Below are 23141 nucleotides of genomic sequence, written 5' to 3' on the forward strand. Positions count from 1 at the left end.
GCGCGTTATGATGACGTTACAGCACCCTGTGCCGTAGATACCTAAGGTTTTTGTGCTTGAATGAGTAGGCGCTCGTGGCGCGCAGGCGCGTTGACTCCCTCATTGTTCTAGGTCCTGAGGCCGCGGAAGAGGGGCGTGCGCACTTTGGCCGTTCTGCGCAGGCGCTGCGAAGGTCTGGTTTTCTGCAGTCTCGCTTCCAAGACACACCCCCTTGGTTGAGGGAGTGACGTCAGGTTAAAGCCACCGGGACGCGTCCCGGCATCTCTAAATCACGGCGTTCTGGCCTCTTCGGCCTCCGTCCGCCGCGGCCTAGGGTCGAGCTTCTCAGTGACTGACCCACCGCCACCGACTGCGCTCTCCCGTGGGTCGGCTCTGCTCGGTTGGTGATTTGGAAGGCGGAGGGGGGAGGATAAAAACAACAGTGTGTCCGAGGGAGGAGGGACTGGAAGCCAGATTTCTGAGGTTTTATTTATTTTTATTTATTTTTGAGAGATGGCCTTGCTCTGTCGCCGGGGCTGGAGTGCGGTGGTGCGATCATGGCCCACTGCAGCCTCCACGTCCTGAGCTCAAGCGATCCTCCCACCGCAGCCTTCCGAGTAGCTTGGGCTACAGGCGCGCGGCACCACTCCCGGCTAAATTTTATTTTTTATAGGGACAGGGACTCCCATCAGCGAGTCCCACATGTTACCCAGACTGGTCTCGAACTCCTGGCCTCAAGCGATCCTCCCGCCTTGGCCTCTCAAAGCTCTGGGATTACACGCATGAGCCACCACCCTGATTTTTGAGTTTTTGAAGCAAAAAGGGAAACGTTTCCATCTAGAAAGAAGGTGGACAGACAGGACGCCTGGGATCCCGGGGGAATAGCGTCTGGGCTCTGGATTTTTTAGGTCCTGGAGAGTGACGCTTAAGAATCGAAGGGGACAGAGTGGAGGATTGAGGCCTGGGTTCCGGGTGGGGCGGCTGGGAAAGAAAAAGGTCAGGTGTTCCCTGACCCGTGTCTTCTCCACCCGTTGCTTTCCAGCCATGCCTCCGCCGCAGGGTGACGTGACCGCCTTATTCATCGGGCCTCCAGGCTTGGGAAAGTCTGCGCTGATCGCAGCGCTGTGCGACAAGGATGTGGAGACACTCGAGGCTCCCGAGGGACGGCCGGACTCCGGGGTCCCCAGCCTGAGAGCTGCGGGCCCAGGCCTTTTTCTGGGCGAGCTGAGCTGCCCACCCGCAGCGCCCGGGCCCTGGGCGGCGGAAGCCAACGTGCTGGTACTGGTGCTGCCTGGACCTGAGGGGAACGGCGAACCCTTGGCCCCAGCCCTGGGAGAGGCAGCGCGGGCCGCCCTGGCCCGAGGGACGCCGCTACTGGCTGTGCGGAACCTCCGTTCTGGGGATTCACAGAATGCCACCCAGGCCCGTGATCAGACTGCAGCTCTGCTGAACAGCGCTGGGTTAGGAGCCGCGGATCTGTTTGTGCTACCGGCGAACTGCAGCAGCTGCGAAGGCTGCGAGGAGCTAGAGCGCCTCCGGGTGGCACTGCAGAGCCAGGCAGAAGCGCTGAGGAGGTGAGTGTCGGCTTTCTGGCTGGATCCCTTAGCTGAGACCCTAAGCACCTAGGTCCTCTTTGAGGTCCGTGAGATCCCTCCCCCAGTGAGTTTGAGGCAAATCTTAACTCTATTATTATTTGTTTTTTTTCCCTCAGAGACAGGATCTCGCTAGGTTGGCTAGGTTGAATTTGAACTCCTGGCCTTAAGCGATACTCCCGCCTCAGCCTCCCAAAGTGCTAGGATTACAGTCGCGAGCCACCATACCCAGCCTGTTTTTAAGACAGACTGGAGTACAGTGGCACAATCCTAACTCACTGAGAGCATCCACCTCCTGGGCTCAAATGACCCTTCTGCCTCAGCCTCCAGAGTAGCCAGTACTACAGGCTGCAAAATAGGATTTCGCTGCTTCCCCAGGCCAGTCTTAAACTCCTGGCCTCAAGCCATGCTCCCACCCAGGCTTCCCAAAGCCCTAGGATTAGAAGGGAAGGGCTTAACACTTTATCTGTTGGGGCCCTGAGGCTCATTTTTCCAGGCCCTGGCCCAACCAAGATGATCTGCCCGCCTTGACCTCCCAAAGTGCTGGAATTACAGGCATGAGACACTGTGCCCAGCCCCCTGGAAGATTTTGCCTGAAAACTCTAATCCCTGAGCGGTCTCCACCATTAGCTTGGTTTTCAAGCGACCTTGGTTGCCGTAAAGCCATACCTGCAATGAGTGTTATTATTAAATATATTATTTTATTTATTTATTTATTTGAGATGGCGTCTTACACTGTTTCCTGGGCTGCAGTGCAAAGGTGAGATCTCCGCTCATTGCAACCTCTGCCTCCCGGGTTCCAGCAATTCTTCTGCCTCAGCCTCTCTTGTAGCTAGGATTACAGGCGCCCGTCCCCACACCCAGCTATTTTTTTTTTTTCCTTTTTTGGGGGTATTTTTAGTAGAGATGGGGTTTCACTATGTTGGCCAGCCTGGTCTCAAACTCCTGACCTCACGATCTGCCCGCCTTGGCCTCCCAAAGTGCTGGGATTACAGGCGTGAGCCACGGCGCCTGGCCATTGAACATTATTATTTGGGGGCGTCCTCATCCAGCTCCTTTCTCCAGCTCCCTCTCGTTTCTGTGCCTACTTGCTGGCTACCTCCTGAATTGGCTCTCCCACCTGCCAGCCTCCTCATTTTCAGACTTTAAAATGAGATTCAGAGAGAGGCAGTTCCTTGTTCCCGTACACTCTCATCTTTTTTCCTTAGCTTCACCTGCCTGGGTGACTACCTTAGCCACTCCCCCTTAGTAAGAACTAGTAGATGAGATTTTTCCCTTCATTGACTCTCCTTAGGCCCAACCTCTGAAAAGAGTGCCTTTGGGGACTTTGTCTCAAATAGTGTTGAGACAGACACATTTGCGATTCTTTGTTCTAGGGCCCACCCTCTTTAGCTTTGTCCCGCCTCACACAGCTGACCCTTGGGAAAGCGCCGCCCCCAAATACTGTATTCCATAGAAGTCTTAGCCCAATCCCCATTTTAGGCTAGGGTGGGAAATCTGACCTTAAGCCCAGCCATCCAATCATCAAGACTCCATTATTGCTTTAAGCCCCAACCATATCATCATGGCCCCTCCCTATCGGTTTCTGTTTGCTGTGCAGTTAGGCCCCTCCCTTTCCCGCCGCTGCCCCACTCTGGGATTATTCGGAAAGTTCTGCCATTGTCATCATAGCCCAGTCCTTGTCATCCAGCCCCTCTTCTACCCTTGACCCTGTGCCTTCTTGTCTCCACAGGCTCCTGCCACCGGCCCAGGATGGTTTCGAGGTGCTAGGTGCAGCAGAGCTGGAGGCTGTGCGCGAGGCCTTTGAGACCGGCGGCCTGGAGGCTGCGCTGTCGTGGGTACGCTCAGGTCTGGAGCGCCTGGGCAGTGCACGGCTAGACCTGGCCGTGGCCGGCAAGGCTGACGTGGGCCTTGTGCTGAACACGCTGCTTGGATTGGATCCTGGCGACCCAGGTGCTGCGCCTGCTTCGGTGCCCACGGGACCCACTCCCTTCCCGGCCCCAGAGCGCCCGAATGTGGTGCTCTGGACTGTGCCTCTGGACCCCGCGGGCACTGCCACCACCCCCGCTGCCACCTCCCACCCTTCGCACTATGATGCCCTCATCCTCGTCACCCCTGGGGCCCCCACTGAGAAGGACTGGGCCCAGGTCCAGGCCTTGGTGCTACCAGATGCGCCTCTCGTCTGCGTGCGCACAGACGGCGAGGGTGAGGATCCGGAGTGTGTAGGAGAAGGCAAGATGGAGAAACCCAGCAGCGAGAGCTTAAAGAGCGCAGGCGGAGGGGAATTGGAGAATGCACTCAGTCAGGGAAGGGAGAAATATAGCGGTGGGTCGCAGAAAGCAGGCAGCGGGGAAGGTTCTGGGAAAGCTCGCAGCGAGGGTTTGCAGCAGGTTGTTGGCGTGAAGAAATCGGGCGGTGGGGACTCAGAGCGGGCCGCCGCGTTAAGCCCAGAGGACGAGACGTGGGAGGTACTGGAGGAGGCACCGCCGCCAGTGTTCCCCCTACGGCCTGGCGGACTCCCAGGGCTGTGCGAATGGCTGCAGCGAGCGCTCCCCACAGCCCAGGCAGGGGCGCTGCTGCTGGCGCTGCCACCAGCGTCTCCCAGCGCTGCCCGAACCAAGGCTGCGGCACTGCGGGCCGGGGCGTGGAGGCCAGCTTTGCTGGCTAGCCTGGCGGCGGCGGCAGCACCACTCCCAGGACTGGGCTGGGCATGCGACGTAGCGCTTCTGCGGGGTCAGCTGGCCGAATGGCGACGGGGCCTGGGGCTGGAACCCGCGGCGCTGGCTCGACGTGAGCGCGCTCTGGGTCTGGCTCCTGGGGAGCTGGCAGCGCGTGCCCATTTCCCAGGCCCGGTGACGCGGGCTGAGGTGGAAGCAAGGCTGGGCGCGTGGGCGGGTGAGGGCACTGCTGGGGGCGCAGCACTGGGCGCACTCTCCTTTCTGTGGCCTGCTGGTGGCGCAGCGGCGACAGGTGGCCTGGGCTACCGCGCGGCTCATGGGGTCCTGCTGCAGGCGCTCGATGAGATGCGGGCTGATGCCGAGGCCGTGCTGACACCCCCTGAGTCTGCACAGTGAGGGGTGGGATGGGGGCCAGGCTCCCCCAAGTTTCACCTCAAGGGGAGGGGGCTTGGGAATCCAGATTCTGGCAGGGGATGTCTGGGCTTAATTCTGGGTGCTTGAAGGGGATGTGGACTCTGACTTCTAGCTGGGATATGTGACTTCTCATCACCTGGATTCAGAGAATCTGGGGGACAGGAATCCTGATTTCTTTAGGAACCATGGGGCATGACATCCGGACCCTTCAGTCCTGAAGGGAGTTGGTGGCTGGGACTCTGGAAGGGACTATGCCTTTGTCTCCTAGGGAGTAGAAACTGGAGTTATTGGATGTTTAGTCCTCCAGTGGAGGAGGGTCGAAGTCCTGTTTCCTAATTGGTGGGGAGGTGTCCATGACTGGGACCTGAACTCCAGTATAGGGGTGGGAGACCTGAGCGCCCCAGGGAGCTGGAACTCATGGGCTTCAGAGCCTCAGGGAAACAGGGTCTACATTTCTCTTGGAGAAAAAGCCTGCACACAGGTCCCAAAGGAGCAGTGGGCTTTGAATCTTTATGGGGTTGAGGAGTCCTCTGGAGTCCCAGCCTCCTGGGTTCCAAGATGGCTGGGGACCTTGGTTCCTATTCTTGGGTCAGGGGAGGTCTGCATCTGGAGGAGGGATTGAGGGCTTGTGGGAGAAAGCTCTTGATCACTCCTGGGGAGTAGATGGGTTTCTACTAACTGCCCTCCAAAAGTCTGTTTGTAGAGACGGTGGTCCCACAAAAATGAGGTGAGGTGGGTAAGAGGTCTGGGCATGGTGGGCTCTGAGAGTAGCTGGGGACCAGGAATGAGGCCTTCTGGGTGTGGAAGGGCAGGAAAGCACACCTCAGAGATACAGCTTCTGTAAACCTTGTGTTGGGATCCCGGCAACTGCCTCTGTGAGTGTGACTGGGAAGGGATATAACTGCCTTCACTTTCTAGGTGCTGAGCGATTCAGGTGATTTCTGGGGAGTCTGTTCCTCTGTCTCTTTTCTTTAGGGATATCTATCTGTTTTTGGCCTCAGTTTCTCCTGTCATTTAACCATAACCCTTTCTGGCCTTGGTGTTTTGTGCACCTTCCTTTTTGGAAGAGCAGCTGTGCTGCTGCACTGGTCCAAACACTTCTGTGTGGCTGCCTTGGGTATCTCCAAGAGGCTCTGCTTTCTTGTGTACATAGAGGGTGCTGCATTGAGCCAGGGGCCCACCAAATTAGTGGGCAGGCATTTGAGACCATGGGAATATGCCAGGAGTGAGTGAAGCAAAGGCAGAAACCACAGTGCCTGGAATGTTCTAGGCTGCTAGCGACATGTAGGGGGAAAGCTGCAGGTTACAGAATTCTTCAGCATCAGAAACAGAAAAGGAGGATCTGAAAATCCAAACAAAGTCCAGAGAGGGCAGGCTTGAGGCCCAGTAGCACACAGTGAGGCCCTGCAGGTCTGGCCCTTGCCTGTTCTCATTCCCTGCCCCTTCCCACTCCCATCCAGCCTGATAGGCTTTTCTTTCTTTTTTTTTTTTTTGAGATGGAGTTTTGCTCTGTTGCCCAGGCTGAAGTGCGGGGACATGATCTCTGCTCACTTCCAGCTCAGGCTCCTGAGTGGCTGAGATGACAGGCACGGCCCACCACACCTGGGTAATTTTTGTATTTTTAGTAGAGACAGGGTTTCACCATGTTGGCCAGGCTGGTCTTGAACTCTTGACCTCAGGTGATCCACCTGCCTCGGCCTCCCAAAGTGCTAGGATTCCAGGCATGTGCCATCATGCCCACCTGATTTTCTTTGTGATGCCTGAGTGGACACCTTGAATCCTGCCTGGGAAATCTTGCCCCTGCTGTTCTCTTTCCTGCAAGGCTCCGCTCACAACTTCCTGTCCTACTCTCAAATCTACCTTCTTGTGGCTGGCTCGGTCAGATCTCAGCTCAAATATCCCCTCAAAGAGAACTTCCCCTCCCTGGACACCCTGTCTGAAGTAGCTCATGTCCCCCATTATTCACTCCGGCCAGTTGAATTTCCTTGTAGCAATTATTACTGTGAAAAACGATCTTATTTATTTACCTGTTTATCGGCGTTTGACCCATTGCCTGTCCTGTTCTTTGTTGTTCCCCCAGCATCTAGAACAATAGCTGCCTGACACAATTGGTGCTTGGTAACTATTTATTATTATTATTATGATGCTAGAGACAGGGTCTTGCTCTGTTGTCCAGGCTGGAATACAGTGGCATGACCGAGATTCACTGCCACCTCCAACTCCTGGGCTCAAATGATCCTCACACCTCTGCCTACCGAGTAGCTGGGACTATAGGTGCACACCACCAAGTGTTTTGTAGAGACAGGTTTTGGTTTGTAGCCCATGCTAGTGTTGAACTCCTGGCCTCAAGCGATCCTCGCACCTTGATGGGAGTACAGGTATGAACCACCACAAAGCCAGCCTAAATGTTTATCTCATTGATCAGTGGCAGAACTAGGATTGGAATTTAGATTGTTGATCTCTTGCCACAAGATAGGAAAATGGAGCAAGATGGGGAGAAACAAGCATTTAATGGGAGAGAACGCCCTTGTCCAAGGTCAGGGGACCTGGGAAGCAAGCATGGCTTTGCCGCTGTCACTGTGTGTGACTTGGACAGTGCCTTATTTTCCCATCTGTTAAATGGAAGAGCTAGAGAAGAACCTTAAATAGTTTTGAGATCCTGTCTCCCTTAAAAGCTGAAGACAAGGGTAACTGATCTGAGGGCAGATACTTGAGGGATGGTACCACCGTCTCCAGCCTGGACTCCCACCATTGACACTGTTTGTCCCATCAAAGTTGAGATATCCACCATGGGGAAGAGCGCTTTGTTCTATACTGAATGGCTCCAGGCATTTTCATGAAAGCTCTTTCAGCTTTAGGGGAAGAATATTCATCCATATCTGTAATATCTAGTACACTCCTTTATAGCCCTCATATTAGGGTCTAAGCCCTGGCAATCAGGCATGTCACCCATGTGATGGAATGGGAGGGCTGCAGGGCAGCACTGTCCAGCAGAAACAAAATTCAAGCCACATGTGTCATTTTAAGAATTTTTTGTGTGTGACAGTCTTGCTCTGTCACCCAGGCTGGAGTGCGGTGGCGTGATCTCAGCTCACTGCAATCGCCTCCTGGGTTCAAGCGATCCTGCCTAAGCTTCCTGAGTAGCTGGGACTACAGGCATGCGCCATCACACCTGGCTAATTTTTGTATTTTTAGTAGAGATGGGGTTTCACCATGTTAGCCAAGCTGGTCCCAAACTCCTGGCCTCAAGTTATCCACCCACCTCAGCCTCCCAAAGTGCTGAAATTACAAGCAAGTTTTCTAATAGCCACATTAGACAATTAAAAGGAAACAGGTCAAATTTATTTTAACATATTTTACTTAACCCAGTATATCCAAAATAGCATTTTAGCTTGTCATCGATGTTTTTTAAATGAGTTATTTTACATTGTTTTATGCTGTCTTCAAAACCTGGTGTATATTTTAGACTTACACCACATCTCAATTACCATGATAATTTTTTCATCTGAAATGCTTGACCTGTGTTTCGAATTCATAAAATTCATATTTGGAGAAGTAGATTTACATATCCCAGTTCCAATTATATAATAGTTTTCCGAAAACTGAAGTGGGTGTCAATTTTTTTAAACTAGAGATGGGGGTCTCATTAAGTTAACCAAGATGGTTTTAGTTTTTCAGGCAGAGTCTCACTTTGTCACCCAGGCTGGAGTGCAGTGGTGTGACCTTGGCTTACTGCAGTCTCCACCTCCCAAGTTGAAGTCATTGTCTTGCATCAACCTCCTGAGTTGCTGGGACTACAGGCGTGTGCCACCACGCCTGGCTAATTTTTTATTTTCAGTAGAGATGGGGTTTCACCATGTTGGCCAGGCTGGTCTCAAACTCCTGACCTCAGGTGATCCACCCACCTCGGCCTCCCAAAGTGCTAGGGTTACATGTATGAGCCATCACGCTGCCACCAAGCTGGTTTTGAACCCCTGACCTCATATGATCCTCCCACCTCAGCCTTCCAAAGTGTTGGGATTACAGGCATGGTCCACCGTACCTGGCCTCAGCTGTTCAATTAAAAGTAAATAAGGCTGGGCGTGGTGGCTCAAGCCTGTAATCCCAGCACTTTGGGAGGCCGAGGCGGGTGGATCACGAGGTCAAGAGATCGACACCATCCTGGTCAACATGGTGAAACCCCGTCTCTACTAAAAATACAAAAAATTAGCTGGGCATGGTGGTGTGTGCCTGTAATCCCAGCTACTCAGGAGGCTGAGGCAGGAGAATTGCCTGAACCCAGGAGGCGGTGAGCCGAGATTGTGCCATTGCACTCCAGCCTGGGTAACATGAGTGAAACTCCGTCTAAAAAAAAAAAAAAAAAAGTAAATAAAACTTAAGATTCTATGTCTCATTGGCAATAGAACAACATTTCAAATACTCAGTAGCCATGTGTGATCAGTGGCTACAGTATTGGACAGTGCAGATGCAACTTCCATCAGCTGGAAATTCTATCAGCCTAGCTCTCAGGGCAGGTAGTCCTTCAACTGACTTGAGCATGTCACTCCACAAATGGCCTCTACCTCATGTGGTTATGGTGAGAATCAAGCGTATGTATGTATATACATGCAGACAACATGTGCACACACTCATAACATAGTGCACCCTTTCATGAGAAGCCTGACACACTGGGAGCTCAAACTTGAGTGCCACTCAGCCCTGGGCATCACCAAGATGGCTCTAGTCTGGGCGCCTTTTGTCTCATCCCATGCCTTTGCTCAGAATGTGCCCCTCCTTTTTCTGTCACTTTGACACCATCTCTGATTTGGTCCTGTCTGACATCACTGCTATATGCTTTGCTGCTCTAAATTTCCTCTGCCCTCATGCCAGCAGGAGTCATGCCAGAGATCATATCTGAGAAAGCAAGACAATTTTGTGTGTGTGTGTGTGTGTGTCTGTGCCCATAGAGGAGTGCTGGTTGTGTTGATATAGTTAGTTGTGTATTGGTTGTGTTTATATAGTTGTATATATTGACACCCTTGAGTGTTAGGGCTCTTTGTGAGGGTGTTCACCTTTTAAATCATGACTTTCAATGGGATTGAATTTTAGTCTTTGTGAAGACATAAGGTTGTCGATAGGCATCTGTCTCTGGGAGCGTCCAAGCAGAAAAGACTAAGACTCTCGTGTAGACAGATCACTGGCTGCCATCAAAGCGTGTCTGTATGGCACCACAGGGCTGGAAGACTCTTAAAGGCAGGAATTCAAGGAAATTGATGATGAATTTTGGAATTGCCCTCAGAAGCAGAACAGGCACGGAAAACTTGGGTGAGTGGGCGAGGCAGCCTAATCACCACAGCAGAGTTCCATATATTCCTGGATAATGGTGGAGGGGTTTGTGTCCACTGCAGTGGGGAACCATGAAGGACACATCAAAGATATGGTTGGCCTGTGGTGCCCTTTGGAGGAATGAATAAAAATGAATAGAAATCCTATTGTGTGTCTGTTTTTCTGGAGTTTGAGGGAACAAAAAGATCCTCAAGATTTTGACTGTGCTGGAAACCTAGACTCTGGGTCTGGGGATTGGAGGGATGGTGGGGAATCTGCCAGGAAAGACTGGGCTGTGATCAAGAGACTTTATCAGTATCTGAGTTTTGCCACCCTGGAAGGAGTGCAGGCAGACTTCCTGTTTAAACATTGGGAGCTTGTGATGGTAAAGCACCTTACCTCTGGAGCCAGCTGGACCCATTAATGTCCCCAGTTGGTCCAGCCTTTCTGTAGCCATTCAGTTGAATTGTTGCTCTCCTTCTAACTCTAGACTTGACTATGTGATTTGCTTTGACCACTAGAACAACAGCAAATGTGATGCAAGCAGCGGCTTGAAAAGTGCGTTGCACACTGGACTTCCTCTCTTGCTGCCCTTGGGGCCCCTCCCACCACTGCCACATCCAAACCCCAGGCTGGCCCAGCACAGTGGCTTGTACCCAGAATCCCAGCACTTAGGAAGGCAAAGGTAGAAGGATTACATGAGTCCAGGAGATCGAGGCCAGCCTGGGCAACATGGCAAGACCCCATCTCTACAAAAAATCAACAACAGCTTTTCTGGTCCCGGTTGCAGAAGCAGGATGACAAAGGGAATGTCATCGTTTGGGAAGCGTCGCAATAAAATGCACGCGTTGTGCCGCCGCTGTGGCTCTAAGGCCAACCACCTTCAGAAGTCGACCTGTGGCAAATGTGGCTACCCCGCCGAGCGCAAGAGGAAGTATAACTGGAGTGCCAAGGCTAAAAGACAAAATACCACCGGGACTGGTCGAATGAGGCACCTAAAAATTGTATATCACAGGTTCAGGCATGGATTCCGTGAAGGAGCAACACCTAAACCCAAGAGGGCAGCTGTTGCAGCATCCAGTTCATCTTAAGAATTTCACAGATTGGCCGGGCGCGGTGGCTCACACCTGTAATCCTAGCACTTTGGGAGGCCGAGATGGGTGGATCACCTGAGGTCAGGAGTTCAAGACCAGCCTGGCCATTGTGGAGAAACCCCATCTTTAAAAAAAAAAAAAAAAAAAAAAGAATTTCACCAATTAGTCATGCAATAAATGTTCTGGTTTAAAAAAAAAAAATCAACAACAAAATTAGCCAGATTGGTGGTGTGCACTTGTGGTCCCAGCTACAGAGGGGAGGCTGAGGCAAGAGGATTGAGTCCAGGAAGTCAAGGCTAAAGTGAGCTCTGATGGCTCCACTGCACTCACACTCCAGCCTGGGAGACAGAGCAAGACAATGACCTGGCCGGGCGTGGTGGCTCACGCCTGTAATCCAAGCACTTTGGAGGCCAAGGTGGGCGGATCACCTGAGGTCAGGAGTTCAAGACCAGCCTGACCAACATGGTGAAACCCTGTCTTAAAAAAAAACAAACAAACAAACAAAAAAAAAAACCTTTAAAAAAAAAAAAAAAAGCCAGGCCTGGTGGTTCATACCTGTAATCCCGGCACTTTGGGAGGACATGGTGGGTGGATCACCTGAGGTTGGGAGTTCGAGACCAGCCAGACCAACATGGAGAAACCCTGTCTTTATTCTAAAAAAAAGAGGATGGAAGGGAGGGGGACAGAAGGAAGGGAGGGAGGGAAGGAGGAAGGGAGGGAGGGAAAGAAAGAAGGAAGGAAGGAAGGAAGGAAGGAAGGAAGGAAGGAAGGAAGGACCTGAGCTAAAGAGATACATGGCCCAGTCATCCTTGATCCCTGAAATAGGCAGCTGAGACTAAAAGAATTGCCCAGCTGATCCCAGACCAAATTGCAACCCAGAGAAACATGAACTAAACAGGTGATTGTTCTAAACCACTAAATTTTGTAGTGTTTTTTTAATGTAGCAAAAGCAACTAATTTGTTCTCTCAGTATGTGATGTGGTCTTTCTCTCCCCAGCAACATGACCTAATGATTAAAATCTTAAACTCAGTGGCACAACTGGCTTGAGCGATTGGAAACAAGATGCAGGACCCCAGGGCAGACACTGAGTGGAATGACATCTTACACAAAAAGGGCATCTTGCCCCTAAGGAAAGTCTGAAAGAATCGGAAGAGGAGGCAGAAGAGGAGCAGCACATCGTCCAGCAGTCAGTGCTGACAACATATGAAAATATGACTTTGGAAGAGCTGAAGGATCATGAAGACAAGTTTAATGAGGAGGACAAACGTGGTATTGAAATGTACAGATGGCAGAGACTGGCTGAGTGGAAAGCAACTAAACTGAAGAATAAATTTGGAGAAGTTTTGGAGATCTCAGGGAAGGATTATGTTCAAGAAGTAACCAAAGCCAGTAAGGGCTTGTGGGTCATCTTGCACCTTTACAAACAAAAGGAATTCCCCTCTGTGCCCTGATAAATCAGCACCTCAGTGGACTTGCCAGCAAGTTTCCTGATGTCAAGTTTATCAAAGCCATTTCAACAACCTGCATGCCCAATTATCCTGATAGGAATCTGCCCACCATATTTGTTTACCTGGAAGGTGATATCAAGGCTGAGTTTATCGGTCGTCTGGTGTTTGGTGGCATGAACCTGACAAGAGACGAGCTGGAGTGGAAACTGTCTGAATCTGGAGCAATTAAGACGGACTTGGAGGAGAACCCTAAGAAGCAGATTGAAGACATGTTGCTGTCCTCAGTGTGCCGCTCTGTCCCCACGTGGAGGGACAGCGATTCTGACAGGGACTGAGGCTGCAGCTGCTATCACATGCTGAACTTTCTGTGACAAATTGTCTGAATTTTTTAAAAAAGGAAAAAACAAGAATGAATCCTTCTGATTTAGTTTTGTATAAACTACGTTGTAAGTCTTTACATTTTGGAAATAATCATTGCTGGAAATTCTGTTAAATAGTTTACAACATTTTAAATTATAGTATTTCCTGTAAAAAAAAATTAAAACCAGCTCTTGGTATGGTTAAAAAAAAAAAAAAATCTTAAACTCTGCCACTTTTTAGTTGTGTAACCTCCAGTGAGACAGCCCTCTGAGCCTCCAATGTCTCCTGAAAACAGGGATGCGAATAATAGTGCCTATTACATAGAGTTGTGAAAATAAAATGAAAAACAGCTTCTAAGGGGTCATGGAGGTCATTTGTGCTATTAATGAAACATGTCCAGCTCTCTGTCTTCTGACCTTGGGGCAGGATCTCACTTCCTGGTCCCCATGTGGTTGGATGGGCCACATGACTAGCTCCATCCAGTGACTTGTATTAAAAGTCACTTCTGGGTCACAGCATATGATTATCCATGGTAGACTTCCTGTGGCACAGAAATTGGCCATGTTCAAGTTGGTGGATTCTTTCTCTTTCTTTCCTTTCTTTTCCCTTCCTTCCTTCTTTCTTTCCTTCCTTCCTTCCTTCCTTCCTTCTTCCTTCCTTCTTTCTCTCTTTCTTTCTTTCTTTCTTCTTTCAACAGGGTCTCACTCTGTCACCCAGGCTGGAGTGCACTGGCAAGATCTCAGTTCACTGTAACCTCTGCCTCCTGGACTCAGGTGATCCTCCTGTCCAAATAGCTGGGACTACAGGCATGCACCACCACACCTGGCTAATTTGTTTGTATTTTTATAGAGACAGGGTTTCTCCATGTTGCCCAGACAGTTCTTAAACTCCTGGGCTCAGATGATCCTTCTGCCTCGGCCTCCCAAAGTCCTGGGATGACAGGCATGAGCCATCATACTCTGCCAGTGGCTACTTTATGATTGTGATGAGCTGAACACCCTCTAGATAGTGCTAGGGTGAAGGAAAATTTAATATTTTTTGAATGGGCAGTCATTCAGCAAATATCCACTCTTCTCCCTGCCACTGGAGAGGGAGTATATTTCCCTGCTCCACTGATGGGTTTGACCATATGATTTACTTAATGGAATTTTAGCAGGCCTAACCTTAGCAAGAGCCTTAAATACACTTGGCTTTTGTGCTCCTGTGATATGCCATGAGAGCATTTGCCAGGGAGCTGCTGATCCCAGAAAATTGTGGAATCCCATGGAAGAGAGATCTGAATCCTCCCAAACTGCAGCCAAAGCAGCCATCCCACAAACCCTTAGAAGAAGGCTTGTTGGTATAAGTTTCAGTTTTCAGGCTGAGGTGGGTGGATTGCTTGAGCCCAGGAGTTTGAGACCAGCCTGGGCAACATGGGGAAACCCTGTCTCTAAAAAAAAAATTAATACAAAAATAGCTGATTGGTCTCTGTTATTCTATGTCCTTCACCGCAGGAGGCCCCGATGACTTTGTCACAGCCTCCATTGCCTTGTGATCTTCAGGTCCTGGGAGACACACAGCTAAGATGCCAGGACATCCTGGAAGCTGGGAAATGGTGGATTGGTTACTCTCAGACCAAGATTCAGCAGACATGTGAGGCTGTGACTGCACTGAAAGGCACTGTCTGTAGACCAAATTGTGGCTCTCTTTTTTTTTTTTTAATACAAAGTCTCACTCTGTTGCCCAAGCTGGAGTGCAGTGGCTTGATCTCAGTTCACTGCAACCTCTACCTCCTGGGGTCAAGTGATTCTCCTGCCTCAGCCTCCCCAGTAGCTGTTACTACAGGCACCATGCCCGGCTAATTTTTTGGTATTTTTTAGTAGAGATGGGATTTTACTATAGTTGGCCAGGCTGGTCTTGAACTCCTGACCTCGTGATCCACCCGCCTTGGCCTCCCAAAGTGCTGGGATTACAGCATGAGCCACCACACCTGGCCCAAAATTGTAGCTCTCTTGCAAAAATTTTGTCAAGCATGAGATTGTGACTTATGTACTTAGACCCAACATACAGGAGGTGTTGACCCTCATACCTAAAACCTGGACATGTATGGAATTTCTAATCTCATTCCTGAACTTTCCTGCAGGTGTGATTGTGACATATGCCTTTGTCCAGCACCTGAGTGATTTCAGTTTCCTGCCTGGTCCCAGCCCAAAGGTGATGTGACTCTTCTTCAGCCTGTGCCCCGCCGAAAGAGGATTGTGATGTATCACTGGACCCAGCACCTAGATGATGTAACTCTCATCTTTTGCTTGGATCTTGCATATTTTGGGTGGATTGGTGACTCTCAGGTCAAGATTCAGTACACCTGTGAGGCTGTGATTTTACTGAGGAGACACAGTCTGCAGAAGAGATTGAGGCTGTTATGCATGGATTCATCTACACTGAGATTGTGATTTGTGTACTTAGACCCAACATCCAAATGATATTGATTCTCATACCTAGAATGAAGACATGTGAAGAAAAAAAAAAATATCCAGGCATGGTGGCACACGCCTGTAGTCCCAGCTACTAGGAAGGCTGAGCAGGGAGGATTGATTGAGCCCATGAGGTTGAGGCTGCAGTGAGCTGTGATGGTGCCACTGCATTTTAGGTTGGGAGACAGAGTAAGACTCTGTCTCAAAGGAAAAAAAAAAAAAAGAGGCCGGGCACGGTGGCTCACGTCTGTAATCCCAGCACTTTGGGAGGGCCAAGCAGGCGGATGACGAGGTCAGGAGATCAAGACCATCCTGGCTAACAAGGTGAAAAACAATCTCTACTAAAAATACAAAAAATTAGCCTGGCATGGTGGCATACACCTGTAATCCCAGCTACTTGGGAGGCTGAGGCAGGAGAATCGCTTGAACCCGGGAGGCGGAGATTGCAGTGAGCTGAGATTGTGCCACTGCACTCCAGCCTGGGTGACAGAGTGAGGCTCCCTCTCAAAAAAAAAAAGTCTCAGTTTTAGGATGATTTGTTACACAGCATTATTACAGTGTTTGTTGTTTTAAACCACTGAGATCAGGGACTTGTTTTGTTACTGTAACATCATCTAGTTTGTCTCAGTTGAAGCCAGTGTTTAGCACCTGTCAACAAATGGCCACTCAGTAAGTGGCAGCTATTATGATGATTACTGTTTACTCGGGCACACATTGTCTTTAGAATCCACGTGGTCTTAAAGGTGCTAGGCATTGCACTAAGCGCTTTTTTTTTTTTTTTTTTTGAGATGAAGTTTGCTTCTTGTTGCCCAGGCTGGAGTGCAATGGCACGATCTCAGCTCACCGCAACCTCCGCTTCCTGGGTTCAAGCCATTCTCCTTCCTCAGCCTCCCAAGTAGCTGGGATTACAGGTATGTGCCACCAAGTCTGGTTGACTTTCTATTTTTAGTAGGGATGGGCTTTCTCCATGTTGGTCAGGCTGGTCTCAAACTCCCAACGTCAGGTGATCTGCCCACCTTGGCCTCCCAAATTGCTGGGAGTACAGGGGTGATCCACCATGCCCGGCCTGCACTAAGTGCTTTTTAAGTTGGCTTTCATTTGACTCTCACAACAATCTTATGAGTTTATAACTATTAATCTCTGCATTTTGCAGACATGAACACTGAGGCAAAAAAGGAAGAAGTTAATTGAAAGAGATGATCATGGACTCTGAACTATACCAGACTTGGGGTCAAATCAAGGTTCTGACCCTCTCTAGTTGTTTGACCCAAGACACTTACAATCTGTGCCTCAGTTTGTTCATCTGTAGAGTGGGGGTAATACTATCAACCTCATAGAGTTGTTATGATCATGAAATGAGGTATAGGATGGAAAACACAGCATAGGGAACTGGCAAGGATTCATCCCTCCATAAAAGGCAGGGCTGCCAAGCACGGTGGCTCACACCTGTCATCCCAGCACTTTGGGAGGCCAAGGATGGCACACTGCCCAACCTGGGCAACATGGTGAAACCCTGTTGCTATAAAGAATTAGCCGGGCGTGGTAGTGTATGCCTGTAGTCCCAACTACTAGAGAGGCTGAGGTGGGAGAATCACCTGAGCCTGGGAGGTCGAGGCTGCAGTGAGCCCTGCTTGTGCCACTGCACTCTAGGCTGGGCGACAGAGTAAGACCCTGCCTCAAAAAAAAAAAAAAAAAAAAAAAAAAAAGGCAGGGCCTTCCTTCTCTTCCTCAAAAGGAGGGGGTTTGAAAAGAGTATTGAGACCCCCTACTTCCTCATTCTGTCTCCTCAGCAGATCCCACATCACAAGGACTCAGGCTCGGTCTATGAACTTCTTTAATTTATAGACACATAGGGAGCCCAATGGGGACTTCGCGCCACTCATATCTTCCTCGGGTCAGTGAGCTCTCCAGGCCTCTGGCGTGGGGGCCCGACTGCACTCTGTTCGGCTGAGGACGAGGACATGGGAGGCTGTGGGCACTTCAGCACCTGGATTGGCGTAGCATATACTCTCTGTAGCACAGCCCCGCATGGCAAATCTGGGTTTGAAGATACCTGAAAGGGAGATTTCAGATTGGAATCAGGGACCTCAGCCTGTTCTTCCTCATCATCCCTGAACACATCCTCACCCACTTCTCTGGAACCCTCTCCTCCCATGGAACCTAAAAGTTGGGGCCTCTAGTTCTGTTTCCTCCTCCAGAGATCCAGGCACCCCTCACCAGCCTGCACGTGTCCAGATAAGGAGGTGCAGTAGTTTTCCTTGCCAGCACAGCGGGTCATGGGCCCCATGCATTTGTCCTTGAAGATCGAAGTGCAGGCGGGGCACATCAGGCCGTTCTCAGTACGATTAATCAAGGGAACTGAGGATGAGGATGAAGCGTCAGGTGAACAGGGATGTTTAAGCCCTTCCCCCAACCTCCCAGCAACCCCAGGGTTGCTAATGGACGCCGCATTTTACAGGTTAGGGAACAGGCTCAGAGCCAACAAGTGGCTACAGCAAGGGTTAGCAGAGATCAGAGCACACACCACAGGCCTGCTCCTGGGGCAGGGCAGGGCAGGGCTGGGCTGGCACTTACCAGACAAAAAGCCACTGTTGCAGTTGTCGCTCTGGCAGCAGAAGGAGTTGGTTGCCAAGTAGTCCTGGGGGCCCATGGTGGTGGATACGTTGCCGGAGGAGCAGTCCTGGGACCTGGTGCAGCCCTTGTAGGTGTGCACCCACTCCTTGCCCTCTGCAGGATGGGGGACAGGAGGGGAGGGAGGTGGTTGACCACTCCCTGGTCTCAATCACTGCCTCAAGGTCCCCCCTAACCCTAGGCTTCCCCAACCCCACAATTTCCTGGGAAGGTCTCTTTCTTTTTCTTTGTTTCTTTTTCTTTTTTTTTTTTTTTTGAGACTGAGTTTCACTCATGTTACCCAGGCTGGAGTGCAATGTCGCGATCTCGGCTCACCGCAACCTCCGCCTCCTGGGTTCAGGCAATTCTCCTGCCTCAGCCTCCTGAGTAGTTGGGATTATAGGCACGCACTACCATGCCCAGCTAATTTTTTGTATTTTTAGTAGAGACGGGGTTTCACCATGTTGACCAGGATGGTCTCGAACTCCTGAGCTCAGGTGATCGGGCCCCCACTCGACCTCCCAAAGTGCTGGGTTTACAGGCGTGAGCCACCGCTACCGCCCAGCCGGTGGTCTCTTCCAAGCCAGCTAGAGGCAAGCCGCCTAATCTGTCTGGTGCATGGCCTGGGGTGGTTTCTTAGATCGCCCTTCCTCCCGCTGCCATAGCCCCTGGTCGGCGTTTGGTGGTCTCTTCCAGCTCCCCATTGCCAACCTCAGCCTGTCTGACGTGGTCCCTTCCACCCCACCCCACCCACGGCTATCCCTCTCTCCCTGTCCTGCCGGGATTGCTCTATTTTAGGCCGCCTGTGGCCACCCCCATGCCTGCGTGAAATAGTCTCTTCCAGCCTTCACAACTCCCCGTCCACCCCGGGGGTCTCTTCCAACGAACCCCAGTCCCATCGACACTCACCGTTCTCTCTCAGATCCTGCCATGGTCACTCCTCAGACCTCCCATCGAGAGTCCCTTGCAGTCCCTCTTGGCTATTTTCAGGTCTTGTTTAAGGTGAGTTCTTCCAGTCTCCCCGGCCTTCCCCCTCTCCACCATGTGGTGGTCTCTTCCTACCCAATTCACAGGTTCCCCCTTGACCCCATCGAAGGGTCCCCCAGCTCTCTCTCTTCCCTTCCCCAGGGTGCGTTTCCTCTTCTGTGTCGGGGTGAGGGGGTCTCTTCAAGCCTTTCAGGTCCTTGCGTAACACATCAACGCTGGCTGGGGGATCTTCTATTCCGCTTTCCTTTCTAACCCACTTTCCTTTCTCAGCCCCTCCCGACCAGTGGTTTCTTCCTGCACCCAAAGTTGCCCTTCATCTGCCACAGCCTTCATTTCCTCACTAGGCCCCATCATCTCTCCTCTCGTGACTAAAGGTCTCTTTCAGCTTTGCATAAACATCCCTGTCCCCCAGTGGTCTCTTCCACTGCCCCCTTTCTCCTCCATCCTTTTTCAGGTCTGGGGTGGTCTCTTTCATTTAACTCATGCCCGTCTTCTGTCTTTCATTTTATTTTCTGAGACAGGATTTCCCTCTGTCGCCCAGGCTGGAATGCAGTGACGTGCACGTAGCTTACTGCAGCCTCTATCCCCAAGCTCAAGTGATCCTCCTGCCTCAGCCTCCCAAGTGGCTGGGACTACAAGCATGTGCCACCATGTCCTACTAATTTTTTTTTTTTTTTTTCTGTAGAGATGGGGTCTCTTTGTTGTTCAGGCTGATCTCAAACTCCTGGGTTCAAGCGATCCTCCCACCTCGGCCTCCCACAGTGCTGGGATTACAGGTGTAAACCACTGCACCTGGCCTCCCTTTCATTTTACTCATCCACATCTCCCCTTCCCTGTCTGCTTCTCCTCTTTAAAATGATTTGCTCAGTAGAGTACGGTGGCTCATGCCTGTAATCCCAGCACTTTGGGAGGCTGAGGTGGGAGGATCACTTGAGGTCAGGAGTTTGAGACCCGCCCGGCCAACATGGTGAAACCCTGTCTCTACTAAAAATACAAAAATCAGCCAGGCATGGTGGCACACACCTGTAATTCCAGCTACTCCAGAGGCTGAGGCAGGAGAACCGCTTGAACCCGGGAGGTGGAGGTTGCAGTGAGCAGAGATCGTGCCACTGCACTCCATCCTGGGTGACAGATGATTTTCTCCATACTTCAGGGTTATTGTCCCTCTCCTGTTTGGGTGGTCCCTTTTCTGTCTCTCCCACTACTCCAACAGTCCAGCATCATCTCTCCTCCCTCAGTCAGGAATGATCTCTTCCCCGATTACACTTACATTCTCCCACCCCAGCCCAGCCTCTTCCTTCGCTATCCGCTCCCCACCATTTCCACCTCCTGCCTGTTAGATTCTTCCCATCTCACTAGTTCTCTGTTCCTTCTCATGTCTTTCCTTACTCCTCTTCTGCCTAAGAAAGTCTGTGAACTCTCACCCCTCCCCCATTTTCCTTCTCTTTAGAACAGTCTCATTTTCAGAATCCTGTGACAATAATGATTGCTATCGCACCATTTATTTCTCTTCTCTCCATCTCATGATGGTCTTTCCCTCTTTCCTGCTCTCCACTGATTTCTTCCCATGCTCCCCCATCCTGAGAACCGTGATGATCCCCCCTCTGTGTGGTAGTATCTTCCACCCTGAAGGTACACCCCATCTCCCCACCACGTCCCAGGTCCCGGCCCCTTACTTGAATTAGCCTTCCCCACCAGGATCACGCACGAGTTCTGGTTGCTCCTGCAGGTCTTCATTTTGCCATGGCAGCTGCTCCCGGCTGCCTTACAGACTTCACAGCGTAGTGGGTACCCTGCAGTGTAGACAGAGGGCGAGGCTGTAGTCATGGGTGGTATGGTCTTCGGACCATGACTTTAACTTTGGACTTTTGTGTCCTGAGAATGGAGGGACCAGCGGCTCCCTGGTCTTTCTTGAGCCGGGTGTTGACCGCTGCCCAAGGAGCTGTCCAGAGTCTGACGAGGAAGCAGTGGCGATACCCGCAAAGCTACTTCCAGGGGCGGGAAGCAGCTCCACCATGAAGTCTGTCTGCCTAATTACATGGCTGGGAATTTTGGATGCCAGGGTCCTCTGAGAAAGCTCAGGGGCAGGAGGGGTCATGGCAGAGGTTTCCATGGACTTTTTTTTTTTTTTTTGAGACGGAGTTTCACTCATGTTACCCAGGCCGGAGTGCAATGGCACGATCTCAGCTCACCGCAACCTCCGCCTCCTGGGTTCAGGCAATTCTCCTGCCTCAGCCTCCTGAGTAGCTGGGATTACAGGCACGCACCACTATGCCCAGCTAATTTTTTGTATTTTTAGTAGAGACGGGGTTTCACCATGTTGACCAGGATGGTCTCGATCTCTTGACCTCGTGATCCACCCGCCTCGGCCTCCCAAAGTGCTGGGATTACAGGCTTGAGCCACCGCGCCCGGCCTCCATGGACTTTTGTGAAACTTCAGGTCCAGCTGATTCTTGAATGTGGGATTCTCCTCCTTGAAGGTACCACGTAGGTCTTGTAGACAGTGGGAGCTCAGGCAGGGGGCCCTGAGGCGGGGGTCTGCATCCTAGGTCAAGGAGGGAGAGTGAGAACCAGGAGGACAGAGGACATGAACTCCTTGGTCCTGAGAGAGGAGACAACTAGGGGCGCAGATACGTGGGTCTTGGGGAAAGTGAGGCTTATCTGGACTCCCGTGTAGAGGGGAGGAGAGGGCTGGGGCCTGAACTCCTCAGTCTAAGGAGAAAGAAAATCTCTCTCCTTCTGTTTAAAAAATTCTGTTCTTTCTGATCCAGTCTAGTGCCCCCCCAAAAAAAGAAAAAGAAAAAAGAAAAGAAATTCTATTCCATTCTATTCTATCCTATCCACTGATTTATTTATTTATTTATTTATTTTTTGAGATGGTGTTTTGCTCTGTCACCCAGGCTGGAATGTGCAGTGGTGTGATCTCAGCTAACTGCAACCTTCGCCTCCCAGGTTCAAGCAATCCTCCCACCTCGGCCTCCCAAGTAGCTAGGATTACAGGCACCCACCACCACCCTCAGCTAACTTTTTTTGTATTTTTAGTAAAGACGGGGTTTCATCATGTTGGCCATGCTGCTCTCAAACTCCTGACCTCAAGTGATCTGCCCACCTTGGCCTCTTAAAGTGCTGGGGTTACAGGCATGAATCACCACACCTGACCTTCTCCCTCTTTTTAAAAAATTATATTTTAATGATTTCCCTTTCCAGCATGCTCTCATCTGATTTCCTAGAATTGAGAGGTCTTATCTGGGACCCTTCCTGGAGGGTGGAGAATTCAGAGCCCACCAAGCCCCTCTCTCAGGGATCCAATCATAGGAGCCTTTCTTCTCTGGCACTCCCAGGCTTTCTCTTCCTTTACCCTTGGCCTCTTCCATGAATCTGAATTTCCAGAATTCCTTCCCGTTCACCTAGAGGACTTGCTGAAGGCTCTCTCGTAGTCTTCTCTTTCCTGAGGTCCCAGAAAGAATCTAGGTCCCTTATCACTTACCAAGACCCAGGAGGGTGCAGAACAGCACGAAGGCCAGCAGAAAGGTTCCCGGTCTCCTGGAGGGCCTCATCATGTGTGTACCAGCAGTACTCAGTCCCCAGCTTTTATAGGAAGCTGAGGAGGGGCGGGACCAGACCCACATTCACCCTGCAGGGAGAAATAGTTGAGATCAGAACCCTGGGGCAGTCCTCTGTGGCCTCTGGATTGGGAAGGCGGAACCAGAATCCAAAAGTGACCTGGGCATCTTGTGCCCAGCCCCCACCTCCATGGAGACCCCACGAGTCTGGGCTTCCAGCCCCGTCTTCCATTAGAACCCAGAATGTCACTTCCCTGTTTTCCACCTTCCCACTACCCATTTTTGTTTGTTTGTTTGCTTGAAGACCAAGATGGAGTTGGGCCACTTGATTCCCAGCAGCTGCAAGAACTGGGATTCCCTCTCCTCTCTCTTCCCCTCTCCTCCCAAGGAAGCACCCAGTGTGGGTGGGGCCCTACCTTGGGGCATGCAGCATGTCCAGGCTGGTCCTTCGGGTGCCAGGTGCTTTGTCTCCCTTCCCTTCTCTTCATGTGCTTGGCTCACACTCTCTGTATGTTTGGGCTGTCTCTGGCTGCGACCTCACCCAAGGCTGTACCCTTGGGTGTCCAAGGGACCGAACGAACAGAGGGATGCCTGTCAGCAGCCATAGGTGGGCGTAGTAAAAGACAAATGCTCACAGGCCACATATTGGGAAACTGAG

At 51.0% G+C, this 23141-nt stretch overlaps 2 protein-coding genes and 2 pseudogenes across 5 annotated transcripts; 3 read left to right on the top strand and 1 right to left on the bottom strand.

Annotated features, from left to right (window-relative positions):
* Window positions 1-178: 178 nt before the first annotated feature.
* On the top strand, window positions 179-6207 carry IRGQ (immunity related GTPase Q). 2 transcript variants are annotated; one of them, XM_032262810.1, is made up of 3 exons: window positions 179-379; window positions 1022-1553; window positions 3304-6207. In XM_032262810.1, exons 2-3 carry the CDS (start codon window positions 1024-1026, stop codon window positions 4643-4645), a joined length of 1872 nt encoding a protein of 623 aa, XP_032118701.1. In that variant the 5' UTR covers window positions 179-379; window positions 1022-1023; the 3' UTR covers window positions 4646-6207. The 2 variants fall into 2 exon arrangements, with proteins under 2 accessions (XP_032118701.1, XP_032118702.1); XM_032262811.1 differs by lacking the exon at window positions 179-379 and adding an exon at window positions 386-462.
* Window positions 6208-9031: 2824 nt separating this feature from the next.
* On the top strand, window positions 9032-11131 carry LOC116539671 (annotated as a pseudogene). Its single transcript, XR_004264137.1, has one exon. The product of XR_004264137.1 is annotated as a 60S ribosomal protein L37 pseudogene (transcript).
* A 651-nt stretch (window positions 11132-11782) lies between these two features.
* LOC116539667 lies at window positions 11783-13087 on the top strand (annotated as a pseudogene).
* Window positions 13088-17181: 4094 nt separating this feature from the next.
* On the bottom strand, window positions 17182-22857 carry PINLYP (phospholipase A2 inhibitor and LY6/PLAUR domain containing). Of its 2 annotated transcripts, XM_032262821.1 has the most exons (5): window positions 22408-22857; window positions 20597-20713; window positions 17898-18050; window positions 17541-17681; window positions 17182-17376 (listed from the first exon to the last, which is right to left on the bottom strand). In XM_032262821.1, the coding sequence occupies exons 1-5, from the start codon at window positions 22547-22549 to the stop codon at window positions 17219-17221; spliced, it is 711 nt and encodes a 236-aa protein (XP_032118712.1). In that variant the 5' UTR covers window positions 22550-22857; the 3' UTR covers window positions 17182-17218. The 2 variants fall into 2 exon arrangements, with proteins under 2 accessions (XP_032118712.1, XP_032118714.1); XM_032262823.1 differs by lacking the exons at window positions 20597-20713; window positions 22408-22857 and adding an exon at window positions 18843-19300.
* Between the last annotated feature and the right edge of the window lie 284 nt (window positions 22858-23141).

The sequence above is a fragment of the Sapajus apella genome, unplaced genomic scaffold (assembly GCF_009761245.1).
Source record: "Sapajus apella isolate SASKATOON/1434 unplaced genomic scaffold, GSC_monkey_1.0 scaffold130, whole genome shotgun sequence".
Classification (NCBI taxonomy): Eukaryota; Metazoa; Chordata; class Mammalia; order Primates; family Cebidae; genus Sapajus; species Sapajus apella.